The sequence below is a fragment of the Marmota marmota genome, unplaced genomic scaffold (assembly GCF_001458135.2).
Source record: "Marmota marmota marmota unplaced genomic scaffold, marMar, whole genome shotgun sequence".
Taxonomy (NCBI): Eukaryota; Metazoa; Chordata; class Mammalia; order Rodentia; family Sciuridae; genus Marmota; species Marmota marmota.
This window is the reverse complement of record NW_026000077.1, coordinates 5,134,266-5,148,076: the sequence shown is the minus strand read 5'-3', so window position 1 is coordinate 5,148,076 and position 13,811 is coordinate 5,134,266. Positions and strand designations below refer to the sequence as shown.

General features: G+C 44.9%; 1 protein-coding gene across 1 annotated transcript in view; it reads right to left on the bottom strand.

Annotated features, from left to right (window-relative positions):
* Nucleotides 1-1,447: 1,447 nt before the first annotated feature.
* Nucleotides 1,448-13,811, bottom strand: part of Ptgfrn (prostaglandin F2 receptor inhibitor) — a 40,617-nt gene continuing 28,253 nt past the window's right edge. The window contains exons 6-8 of the mRNA XM_015502153.2: nucleotides 8,658-8,765; nucleotides 4,705-5,010; nucleotides 1,448-3,213 (exon numbers count right to left, since the gene is read on the bottom strand). Of these exons, the coding sequence (XP_015357639.1) occupies nucleotides 3,047-3,213; nucleotides 4,705-5,010; nucleotides 8,658-8,765 (581 nt within the window). The 3' untranslated portion in view covers nucleotides 1,448-3,046. The remainder of the gene's footprint in view (nucleotides 3,214-4,704; nucleotides 5,011-8,657; nucleotides 8,766-13,811) is intronic.

Below are 13,811 nucleotides of genomic sequence, written 5' to 3'. Positions count from 1 at the left end.
AAGTAGCAAGTTGTGTAGTATTGCTTATTGTTCCTGCCAAAAAAGGCTCAGTCTTTGGCTCACAGATGTCAGTGACAATATCATGGCTGCAGGCAGTCTGCAAAGCAGGAGGCAAGAGCCCCCAGGGAAAGAGACAGAGGTTTGGGCAGGAGGGAGCCACGTGGCTAGGAGGGGGGACACACAAACACACACACGCACACACACACATACACACATAAATACATTTCTAAACTAAGATTTAATCCAGCTGGTGAGTCAGAGTTCCACCGTCCCATGAAAAAATCTGAAAAGTTGTTTAGGAAGCCAGAGTTTTGCGTTTTTCTCTTTTTAAAAAAGTGAGACATGTCTGTAAACATCATAAAGTAAACAATTTGAAAGCAATTTTGAGGCTTCTATCTGAACATCGTTCAGGCTCTTTGGGGGAATATTTTTGTGATTAGGAAAAAAAAAAAAAAAAAAAACACCCAACCTTCTCTAAAGTTGCTTTAAGAAGTGCAATTTCATCCGCGGGAGGCCTGGCCAGGTCCTTCTTTGCTCATACAGTACCGCTGGCAGGAGCCTCTCCCAGAAGAGCACTTTGCGACATGGGAGCCCTATTTGGTACCAGAGTGTATCTCACACTTTGAAAAGGACACACATCCCAGGCAAGTTTACATCCCTGGAAGGAACCAGCAATGTCTTGGAATTTCTCGCCCCTCGCCCAGCCCCCAGGTGACTTGTGGTTAGGCTGGCCCAATGGACATGGGGGAAGGGGGAAGGCCAGTGCCTTCACGACTCAGCCTTGAACCTTGACATCAGTTTGAAAGGGAAAGGTATGATTTGTGACCACACGTCCCTTTTATTACCACTAAGTGCCTGGTGTGACCTGGTCCCTGGTTTTACACACACCTGGGGGCCACCTGGTCTTGTCCAAAGCTAAGTGTCCCATCTCCTACTAAGAAGAGCCGTCGCTGCAACAATGAATCTTCCTATGGTAACTGCAAGGGCCCTGGGGCACTAGCTGTTACTACTACAGCACCAATTTATTGTTGTTCTCCCTTAATTCCTGCTTGTACAATCACCCGTGTCCCTCCTTCTCTGAAATAGCACAGTTGGGAAATGACATTGAGAAAATACCCGAATCTAGAGCCATCAAGGCTTCTTCTTCTTCCTCTCTCTCTCTCCCATTTGGGTGGGGCGTACCTGCTCCCAGTCTTCCCACCATGGGGTCCAGGCCTGGGACGGCCGTCCTGCAACCATGACATGACCTACAGCGTGTGTCATAGGGGCGGTCCACGTGGTGCACAGAACAAAAAGCAAAAACTGGGTGGAAATCTGCTTCCAGGGGCAACTTGGTGATAAGCAAGCACTTCAGAACCAATCAAGAGCAAAAGAGAGGGGAAGGAGAGCTGGTGAGCTGGGAGGAGCTCAGTCACCCGGCCCACAGTGACAAAGAGCTGCACATGAATGGCCATCATTTTGTATTACTTTATTGCTCAAAACAAACGAATCTTTTTTTTTTCTTTCCCCCTTTGGAAGACAGAGCAGTGTTAGAGCCTTCAGAGCCAGGATAAAAGCACAGAGGATTGCAATTAGGGCATGAGTCACCAGTGAGCCTCAGAAAACCCCACTGGAAGCTTCTGGAAGGCCAGTGCCGTGCAGGGGGCCAGACACTTCAGGGAGCCAAGGCTCAGAGGGGTGCACTATTAATGAAGAAGTCAGGGACCCGGAAGATCTCTTTCTGTCGGCTGTCCTACTCCTGATGGAAGCAGTCAGGCAAAGCGACTGCTCTCAATCCTACTTTACAGGCTGTTCACATGACAGTAAATTGCCGGGTTTCCTCCGTGTTCCTAATAGGAAAGCAAACATACCACAAAGTATACCCTTTCTCACTGACCCCCTGAAGGGGATCTTAAAAAGTCCTGAAGGACTGTAAAGGTCATTGAAAGCGCACGGCTCCTCTGGGTAATTTCAGATTCCATGCAGTCAGTCAGTCTTCAAGCAGCAATTTGCCTTCATGTGAAGGAGCCCAAGTGGGGTGTGAAGGACATGGCATGTCTGTGGGTCCCTGTAGGCCCCCTGGTGGCCCACGCCTTTGCCTCTCAGGAAGGGCAGAAGCGGGGGATGGAGGGGCTTCCACGGCCCAGCACAGCCCTGGCGCCCTGGCCCTCCTGGCTCGGGCCGTGTGAATAGAACTTCCTAGGATCCCTGGAGGCACAGAGGCCTCACAACTATTGGCAAAAGCGTCTGTCCCTCTCCTTGTCCCCAACCTTCTCTTCCTCGCAGACTTTCTGACTGCCCTGGACAGAGGTGGCTGTGTATTTTTTCTTCATATTCATTCTTAAGGCTAAGGTGGCAAGATAAGGTGCTCGGTGGAAAGCCAAATTCAGATTCCAGGGCTGCCATTTCAGCACGCTCACAGAAAGCAAATACAAAAGAAATGGAAGAGGGGCAGAGAAGGACAAAAAGAAAAAAATGCACTTGGGCTCAAAGAGAAGTGACATACTCCAAGTTTAGATTTCAAATGTAGTCTACGCCCTGGAAAATGGGGCATGGGTTAGAGCAGGAAAAGCCACAGATCAGCCGTGGGCACAGGCCTGTGGCATCTCTAGGCTGGGGTTGAGGGTCACAGCAGCTGTCCTCATGGGAGCCCCCACCGAGGACCCGGGTGCCCAGGTGGCAGGCACATTCTCGCCCAAGGTAAAGAACTCTGAATGCCATCACCCCTTCCTCACCGCAGCCCCTCGCCACAAAAGCGATCGACACACACAAGTCGGAGGATCGATAAGCCAGTAGGAGAAAAAAAATTAGACAAAGGTTAACCGTTAAAAAACTGCAGTTGGGAAAACACACACTCGATTGTTATATATCAGAAAGTGCCGTGGGAAGGAGAGCCGTGTGCTGGTAGACAGGTCCGCGCTCAGAACTTGACATGCAGGAGAGAGAGCGAGCGCCAAGTCCCACCTGAGATTAGAGAGGACTGGTCTTAGTGTAACACACTTGGTTTTAAAATCTCACTGTCCTCTTCTCACCCCCACTGTCCCTCTGTCACTCCCAGTCCGGCTGTCTAGTCCATCTCCATCGACATGAGCCGGCGGCGCTCCCGCCGCGTCTCCTGCACCTCCTTCTTGCAGCACCAGTGGGAGCTGCAGTACCCGATGAGGCAGGACAGGAGCCCGATGACCGTGGACAGACCCACGCCGATCAGCAGAGGATACTTGAAGGCATTCAGCACTGGCAGGGAGAGATCAAAAGGGGAAGCCGTTAGTGCTGCCAGGGAGGCCCCTGGGGACTACTGCCGCCCTGTCTGCCCCACTCAGCGGGCTTTCCCTGAGGGATCAGATGTCATAAATCCAGCACCCAGCACTGTGCTCACACGGGAGCAGCTCAACCACGTTAGTTGGAAAAAATGCACAAATATCTCCCCACACCCAGTTCTGGGGGAGGGCATTGTGTTATAGGAAAAAAAAAAAAAGATTCCATTCAATGCTTCTGAATGTCAGCTGGCTTTTTGGGGTTTTGGCAGGAGATTGATTTTTAAAAGTCAGTATAAGGGCAACGCACGTTCAGCAGCAGATGCATCCTTAAAAAAAACTGTGCATAAATCAACTCCATGCATCAAATAACTGAAGTGTACTAAGGGAGCTATTTTAAGTAACACTATAGTAAATTATCTAGCAAAGTGAATAATCACTCCCCTCCTTGTTTGGTAAATCTGGGTTTTTCATGTGGAGTTACTTCAAACGAGGACTATCTACGATGCAAATATGGTATAGATGACAGAAGTTTTAGATATGCACAAGCTGAGATTTTAGATATGCACTGCTGAGATTGCACCCCGGAAGCCCCAACTCTCCTCCTTGCTAGATGCCGTGAATGGATACCACTACTGGACGAAGTGCCTTACCTTTGGTGTGGTTTGGTTTTCACAACAGCCTCATGAGAGATTACAAGAGAGGAAAAGGATCAGGAAGGCTAACGATTTTGGAAGAGCTGGAGTTCCCAGGTCCATCTCCCCAAACAGAAATCTCACTAGGGAGACACTCCCAAGGCTTCTCCTGGTCCGTGGAGGCACTCGAACTTTAACTCTCTCCACAGTGTTACTCCTTTTGACATTTACTTTCGGAAGCTTTTTGCAGGGGAAACATACTTCTTGGGAACAACTGCCCTGGCATGCTCGGGGGATGGAGGTCTGACCGTGGAGTAGGTTGACTCTGGGGTGGGGAGGCTGGGAATCGCCCTCCTACCTCGGGGCTCTGTGAAGTCACCGTGTGCCTATGATACCAGGGGGGGCTTCCCTTTTCCAAGAAGCACAGCAGTGGGAGGGCAAGTAGGGCAGCACGGGCACCCCAGCTACAGCTTCACCTGGAGACCGGGACCCTCCCTCTCAATGCCGCCCTCTGCTGCTGCCCCGCAGAATCCACGCCAACCTCAGGGCCTAGTAGTTTCCACAGAATTTATGGCAAAGCCTTGAAAATCTTTCCAATGAATCTTGAAAACCATTTCGTGCTGGTGCCACCAGCAAGGGGCAGCGAAGCTGGGAACTGGCAAGGGCTGCCTGTGCTTTCTGGCTGTAGGCCCAGGCCAGGCCTAGAGAGAAAGCAGGCTGGACACGTTACGGCACAGTCGTCAAACCCTGGAAGCCTGGATTCTGTCAGCTGTGGCATGGAACAGAGAGAGGACATTCCCCAAACACAGAGAGAAAGGTCTGTGTGTCACTCTTACCATCCATCTTCACAGTTATAAAGATGGGCTTGGAGTGGATCTCTGCCTCTCTCTGCCAGGAACCTGTTGGTGACTTCACCCACGGAGTCACGGAACAATAGTAGTTGCCAAAGTCCTGGTCCTCAGAGCCATGTACTTGCAGTAAGAATTCCAGCACACTCACGCGCTCCAGGCTGAGGTCACTCTTCCAGTCCCTTCGGGCGGTGGTCACAATCCCCTTCCGATCCAGGGAGGACAGGAGGACAGGAGCCTTGTCCAAGCCAAAGGAGTGTATAGCAAACCAGGACACATCAAAGGCCATGTCATCTGTGGATCACCAAGCCAAAACCCTGGGATCAGCGCAGTGAGCAGAACTAATGCAAGTAGCCCCCACGTATATGACGCTTATCACAGGCCTGCTCGGCTCCACACAGCCTCACAGCAGCCCTGTGATAAAGGTACCACTGTATTTGCCCTCTATACAGAGACCACCTTGGAGACCACCTTGTTCAAGGTCACACAGCCAGAGGGAGCAGCATGTGCAGCTCAACCCAGGGAATCCAGCCCCAGGGTCCAGCCTCTTACCCATCCTGCTGCTGCCACCCAGCCTAAGGAATCCCAAGGAATCCCGGGAAGATGAGTCAAAGTGCTTCCCAGAGACAGTAAAGGATGTAAAGCTGGTATGCAGTGACATCACGCTCTGTCTCTTAAAGAAAGCAGGGTCCTTTGGCACTTCAGGCAGAAGAATACAAGAGTGAGAAGACACTAAAGTCATAAAGAACAAAATGTACACAAAATGAACGGCACAAAATTTAGAGTTGTAAACTGTTTAGATTTTATTGTTCACTGTGGTTTTTTTTTTTTTCTTCTTCTTCCTCTTTGTAGAAGTACTTAAGTTCAAAACAAGAGGAAAAAGATGTCAAGCTGAGAAAATTGAACACAGTTTAGCAGTCCCAAGGAGTAATGCTGCTGGATTGTAGAGTACTCTGCAAAATTAAGGCTCTAACAGCCTCCAATAAGTTAATACAGGCATAAGAGAAAGAAGACATTGGCACAGTGGTAATTGTCAGAGAATGTGAAAACCAAGCACATGTCCTAAAACCCCTGACCTCTTCCTCTTGACTGAAATCAACTAATATCAGTTGGGTGAGTTCTGAGGTCATCCAGCAGCCAAGTAAGGACCATAAGCCACAAACATCATTCCATCTTAAATCCACTTGACAAGACGTTTATATAAAATGTTAAAGAGGGTAGTTTTTGCTGAACAAAATGTAACATTCATTCATTTAGTAAAAGTACACTAATAACTTCGAAAAGTATAGTATAAAGCAAATAAGTGATGTTCAGATGATTACACATTTAAAAAGACTGTAAAACAAACTAAAAGACAGAATTTCTACAAAATCATCCAAATGATAATTCCTTTCTGATTCCCTCTGAAAACACAATATCTCCTTTTTTGTCCCCAAGGAGCCACTGTAGTACTTGATGATAAGATTTTGTTCCCAGAGTGTGAAGTTGTCTCTATTCAACAAGACCAGTTCTGCAGGGGTCGAGTGGGTACCATGAGCTGCCTCCTACCCTCACAGAGTCAGGGGCCCAACAAGCAACTGAGTCAGACTCACAACTCAGTGGAAACTTTAACTCAATGCCGCTGTCACCTCCATGTGCTGGGTGGATACCAGCAGCAGCAGAAGACACAGCCGTGTTCCCGTTGCTTGTGCCCAGACTCTAGCTCCTGATTGCTCACTGCACTTTGCAGGGTGGGCTACCTGGGCTAGAATCTGGGCACCCGCACTCACTAGCCATGTGATCTGTACAGATGCTGCTGGTGCCCTGAGCTCCTGCTTCCATAGGTGTTAGATGCTGAGCACTTGTACCAGACAACAGCTGACCACTGCAGGATTATAAAAGTCCAGTCCCTTGGCTCCAGGTGGCAATAATCTGGTCTCTCACAAGAGCACCGGTGGGGGTAGACTTGTTCTGAATTCACATCTCCACTGCCTTCTTCCCTATTTATTCTACCTGGATCCCCTCCCTTCTGGCAGTATTCTCCCGAGAGTGCTCCCTCAATGAATCACTGCATGCCTATCTCAGCTTTGCTTCTGGGAGGGCCTGAGCTGAGACACCGTTCCAGAAGGGCTGTGCTCTGCTGCCCCCTCCCCACCTTGGCACAGGAGTGCCTTGGCTCTCAGCCCACTTATGCAACCGTCCTTTCCCAACAGGAATTCCCTTGCAAGCCATAGGATGCATGAAAAAATACTAAATTACAACTTGTGTTTAATTATTCAGAATCCTCCACCTACATAGTCCAAGAGTGCAAAGTTCTGAAAAATTGTGACCTGCGAGATATCAGATACATATAGCTTTTGCAATTACACTGGAGGAAAAGATTTTTATATTAAATTTACAACTGGTGACCCTTTTCATTTACCAACAAAGAACATTTAAAAAAATTTTTTGTGTGTGTGTATTATACATGAGCTTTAAGGGTAAAAATGGCATCTCAGCAAAGTCGAGCCTACTCATTTAAGGCCTAGGCCCCTACTTTCTTACCCCCATGAAAAGAACTAACCAAATCCATTGGTTTCCTTTTCTCACAAATGTAATCTCACAGTACCCACAGACATCTTTTTCCTACCTCTAAAGCTCATCCATATTCAGCTTTCCTAAGAGAGCCAGTGTTGACATCAATCAGTAAACTACAGCCTTCAGGTCAAATCCAGTCCACACCTGTTTTTAAATACAGTTCCACTGGAACACAGCCATGCCCATTTGTTTACATTCTCATCTACAGCCGCCTTCCTGCTATGGTGGCAGAGTTGAGGAGCTGCTGCAGAGACCATCTGGCCCACAGAGCCAAAAATACTTCTTACTGGGTCATTTACAGAAAATCCCGAACTAGTTACCACCTGAACCTTCAACTGGAGGTCCTGCAGGAGCCAGACATCCACCTGGATGGTGGCGGCCACCCAAACCTCTGCTCCCAGATGCCAGAAGGGCCTGGTGCCCAGCCCAGGGTGCTCACTCTGGCTTCACTCCCTTTGCATTATTAGCATAGCCCCTTCATACAGAAAGAAACCTGATTCTTGTTCCCCCCAGAACCACATTTCCAGCTGTCTCCACACAGAAATGTGAGCACCCTGCATAATTTGGACTTCTCAAGGTGCAAATCTGCCCCAAACCAGGGTCAAAGTGGGTAGAGGAGATAAGGGCAGCCCTTAGTAAGATGCTTCTTCACGAAGTCTTTGGGAAAAGGCAGAGGTAGGTACAACCATGCTCAGCAACAGAGATACCCTGCATTTAAGGTTCTTTCAGGCCCTAAGGATCCAGATACAAGAGTGGGGCCAAGGATAAAAGGTGTGAAATGAATGGGTCCCACAGCTGTTAAGCATCCTGTTGGCAATGCTAATATTTTCTGTGCAGAAAAGTATTATAAAAATTTCCTAAAAATTCTATAATAGCACTGCCTGGTCACTTGCTACTATTCTCTTATTCTTTTGTATTTCTTCATAGCATTAATGGCTCTCATTTTGCCTCTGTCCTTAACAAGGTTGCAAGTTCCAAGGAGAAAGACTTTGAATATTTTGTACTTTCCTCTATTCTTAACATCTCCAGCATCACTTATGTATTGAAGGAGCTCAGTAATATGTAAATGAATAAATGAATGAAAAAAAAAACAGAGAAAGAATAAACTCTGCAAGTATGTTTCACAGCAGTCTAACCAAGCCTGGAGGGGACCCATTGCCTGCCCTCACAACTCAGGTTCAGATGTCTGAACATGTTTCCAAATCACCCAACAGACACAGGCATCCAATCAACCAAACCAGTACCAAGCAGGCAGTGGGGATAAATAGTCAATCTAATCCCCAGCCCTCCCCCGACATCTGCATAACACAGTGGGGATTGATATGAAAAATAATTTTCAAAAGGCAACCTGGGAAAGGGGAAGGGGATAGGTTGGTGGGAGGTACCTGGATCCAGCACTGCTCCTTCAACAGTGATGATGCAGAATAATTTGATCAGATCTCCCCGGATGACTGATGGAGTGTCCGAATGCACCGAGGCATTAAATATGGGACCTGCAAGAAAGTAAGGTCAGCCCTATTATTTTCTTTCATACTTTTTCAAATTCCATTCTTGGTGGCATCTAAATTGGTTCCCTTTCCTGGGAACTGGTTTGAAAACTCCCCCAAAAAAAAAAAAAAAGCGTTCTAAGAGTGCCTTTCTTCTATACAAAGCAACGTGTGCATTAGGCATGTCCAAATGAATCCTGTCTTAAGATGAAGCCAAAATACAACTCTTTCTAAAGAGCTACTTTTGCTTCTGGCTTTTCCCTTTACCTGTTTTCTGATAAAATCTCATTTGAAGGTCATCCCCACCTGGTACAGATTGGGTTATTTCTGGTTCATGGTGATTCACTCTAGGCCAGGGTAGTTTGGAGAGCAGAGGGACAGGGACTGAACCACAGATGCTTTTTGGTCCTAATAGTATGAGAGACCTCACTGCCTTGTGCTGGGTGCTGGGGACAGGGGCCCTGCTGTTAAAAAGCTGAAATCCAGTAAGGATTCAGACATGCCAACAATGATGTTTCTGTAAAGTACTGAAGTAGGGCTCCGGGCTGCCAGGGGAAATTGAGGCAGCCTGGATAGTCCTTCAAAAGACTATCCAAGTCAGGAAGGCAGGGTGCACACGGGGACTCTACTTTCTGCTCAAGTTTGCTGTGAACCAAATGCTGCTCTAAAAAACAAAGTCTAGTAAGAAACAAATAAACAGAAAGCCCTGGACTCGGGCAGGATTTGTCTCCCATACCTCCCTGAGAACACTATGATATGATGATTACTTTTAACCTATCTAAGAATCCCTCTTAGGTGACAGCATTTCACAATTTTAAGCCAAGCTGATCCCAAGAAGTCAATGTTAACCTTATCATCACAGCTCCTAAAACCCAGGAACAGGCAGACTTGAAAGAAGGTTCCAGAACATCAGTGCTATGGAATTCCTCTGAGAGTTCCTGGGAAATAATGATAGATGGCCCTAGATGTGGATTCCAAAACTCGTTAAAAGAACACAGATGTTACTATTTTCTTGTTCAGATTAGCAGAAAGGAAAGAATACCCGAAAGTATATCAAAACAACATCAACAACAAAACATCCAGAAGAAATGACCATGGGGAGAAAAGGAGTGTGTGTGTGTGAGAGAGGGAGAGAGAGAGTGTGTGTGAGTGTGCACGTGCAAAAGGTCACACCATCTAATGAGGCAATTAATTGCCATGTTATATTTTCATTTCAACTTGATAACTACTAAGACAAATTCATTAGACTCCTTTCCTAACACTAAGTTACATAAATAGTTTGTGTTTTTCTGGGAGAAAGGTAAAGGATGGTTATAAAATATGGAACACTAGCAGGGTTTAGGCAGCCGTGGATGGGAACCACTGAGTTCCAATTAGCCAGAGAGCAGCCAGGACAGGGAACACAATGGCCCAGCAGAGGGGGGAAAGAATGAAAGCCAGAGGACAAGGACTCGGCCCTCTTCTGGACATCAACTCCTCCGTTGCTCAGCTCTCAGCCCCTGCAGTGAGGAGGGGCAGGACTGGGCTGACCGCACTGAGCCAGCTCTGTGGTGATGACTGGGGTGCTCTATGCCACAGGTGGCCATCTGCGAGTGCAGGGTAGTCGTGGCCATGGTGAACAACGGCTCTTACATTGTTCTCTCAGATAAGAATTTCACAGTAACAAATGGGACTACAATCAGGGGCTTTCTTGAAAGTATTCGGGCCCCTTTTAAGAGAACACACAATAAAAAAAAAATGCTAAGAAATACCCATAATAGATTTATGTTTCTATTTAATTTGAAATAGCAAAAAAAAAAAGACTCATCGAGTTTGGACAAATGTCACTTTTTCTTTATATTTCCAAAGAAAACCCCAAATGTCTTCTAGGTCACAAGTTACAGTTCTCATTTTCCCCACTGGACGTGGCTGTGGGAATCAAGAGCGGGTTTGTGCCGCGGCTCACAATGTAGACAAGGATGGGGAAGAAGGCCTTCATTGTGGTGAAGGAGGCACAGGAGTCGATTTCCTTCTAACGAAATCAGCAGCTCACTGTTAATATGGGTCATTATCCCAGGCTTAGAAATATTTTCATTATGGTCAATTTCTGTGGTAATGCTGTTTTTGTGAGGGGATTTGTCTGGTCAACTTCACAGATGACAGACTGGCACAGAGAATTTAAGTGAACAACCAGAGTCACTAGGGGTCCCTTGATTCCTGGTCTGCAGAGAGTAAGGAAACCACTTAGCTTTTTTAAATACAAACATTCATGCAAACCATATTCTAACCCCCAGCCCCAGAAAAAGGCTTAATGGCAATGTTTTTGTGAAAGCAAAAAATTGCCCATCATCCGCATGTCTGTCAAAAGGGTCATGGTTAAGCAAATCCTACTGTATATACTCATTAAAGTTAGTGTTTACCTAGAATTTATTGCAACGGGAAAAATGCTTATCTTCTAACATTAAAGGGGAAAGAAAGCCGGTCATAAAATTATATACGCAGCCTGATCTCAAAGTCGTAAAGAAAACACACAAGGGAAAAATTCTAGGAGGATAAACAACACAAATTAGTTTCTGGTAGCAGGACAGGATTCCTTCTTTCTGTTCTTTTACTCTATTTTCAAATTTTCCATGTGAAAGAGAAAAAAAATTCACTAATATTCTTTTCAAAGGCCAATGCCTAAAGCATCACATTTAAATCTTATTTCCCCCTTGACACTTGAGTCAGCAAAAGTCATGACTTAGTAGGCCCCTTGAGAAACAGGTCTCAATCATAAAGAGGCCAGGGCCCTGCCAGCGGGCCAGGAAGATGGGCACTGGAAGGACTCTTTGTTGTGGGTCTTAGGGAGCACTGCAGATTTTTAGGAAGCAAAGGCTCCGGTTTCAAATCAATGTTTGCTGGGGGCTACTTAGGGCTACATTGTTGTGCTGGGTACTGAATTTGATGGCAGCTTCTTCTAATTAAAATGTGAACTGGCTATGACAACTCCACAGATTAAAAATAGAAACCTCAGGCAGTCTATTCAACCTGGAAGCACAGTGAATTTATCTGTTATATTTAGTTTTTAAAAACCAAGAAATAGATTCAATATCCATTCCTCACCCAGAAATACATACAGAAGATGTTATGTCTTCCCTCTTCCACAGAAGAGTTTACAAGAAAGATCAAATAACAAATGTCAAACATGATGGAATTGACTCCTACAGATAACAAAACATATACAAATAGAGGACAAACACAACACGACCATCTCAACAGACACAGAAAAAGCATTTGACAATACCCAATACCCTTTTCATGATAAAAAAAAACACTCAAAAAATTGAAATGGAAGAAAACTTTCTCAACCTGATAATGGGCATCTATGAAAAACCCAGATTTAATTGGGTGCGGTGGCACATGCTTATAATCCTGGTGGCTTGGGAGACTGAGGCAGGAGGATCATGAGTTCAAAGCCAGCCTCAGCAACGGTGAGACACTAAGCAACTCAGTGAGATCCTATCTCTAAATAAAATACAAAATAGGGTTGGGAATGTGGCTCAGTGGTCAAGTGCCCCTAAATTCAATCCCAAGTACCCTCCCCTGCCAAAAGCACCCCCACAACCCAGATATAACATGACGCCTAATGGTGAAACACTGAATGCTTTTCCCCTAGGATTAGGAGCAAGATGAGGATGTCCATTTGAGCTATTTCCATTCAAAATGGTACTGAAGACTCTAGCCAAGGAAATCAAGCAAAAAAGAAATAGAAGGTATTCACCTCAGAAAGGAAGATGTAAAATCATATTCTCAAATAACATGATCTCCTATTTTAAAAATTGTAAAGAAAAAATTAATTGTAAGGAATAAAAAACTATTGGAACTAATTAACAAGTTGAGCAAGGTTGCAGGATACTTGATCAATGCACAAAAATCAGTTGTATATCTTATAATTGCAATGTCCAAACTGAAAAGTAAATTAAGAAAGTGGTTCTATTTCCAACAGCTTAAAAAACAAATTACAAAATTAGGATGAATTTAACAAAAGAAGTTCAAGATTTGTTCACTGAAAACAAAATACCAGCAAAAGAAATTAAAGATGACCTAACTAAATGGAAAGACATTTCATATTAATGAATTGGAAGGCAATATTATTAAATGGCAATGCTTTCCTAATTGTTCTACACAATCCATATTTTTATAGAAATTAATAGTTTGATCCTAAAAGTCACAGGGAAATGCAAAGGATTCCGAGTAGCCAAAACAATTTTGAAAAAGAACAGCTGGAACACTCACATTTCTTGATTGCAAAACTAACTACGAAGCTACAATAATCAAATAAGATGACACTGGTTTAAGGACAGAAATACAAGATCACTGGAACAGAAGTGAAAGTCTAGAAATATACACTTATGTTTTTTATTAAATGATTTTTGACAAAGGAAAAAATATAGATTCTCCAATAAATGGTGGTAGGACGAGTGGATATCTCCATGCAAAAGAATAAGATGAACCCATTCCTCACACCACATACAAAAATTAACTCACAACAGATTACAGCTGTAAATGTGAGAGCTAAAACTAAAAAAATTCTTAGAAGGAAACATGCATATGTCTTCATGACTTAAATTAGGCAACGGTTTCTTAGATCTGACACCAAAAAACACAAGCAACAACAACAAAAATACAGATACACTGGACTTCATCAACATTGAAAGCTTCAGTGTTTCAAGGGACACCAATAAGAAAGTAATGACAACCCCCAGATCGGGGGGCATTATTTTCAAATAATAATGTTGATGGCAGCCTTATTCAGAGTAGCTAAGAAGTCAAAACAATCTAAATGATTTGACTCAGAGGAAATATCCACAAGAAGCCAATCTATAGAGACAGAAAGTAGATCAGGGGTTTCCAAGTGAAAGGGAGTATGGGGGTTGGGCCAGATTACTAATGGGAACGGGGTTTCCTTTGGAGTGATGAAAACTTTCTGAAATTAGAGAGGTTATACAACACTAAATATATTAAAAACTATTGGACTGTATACTTTAAATGGGTGACTTTTACAGTATGTGAATTTCATCTTATAACGTGGGT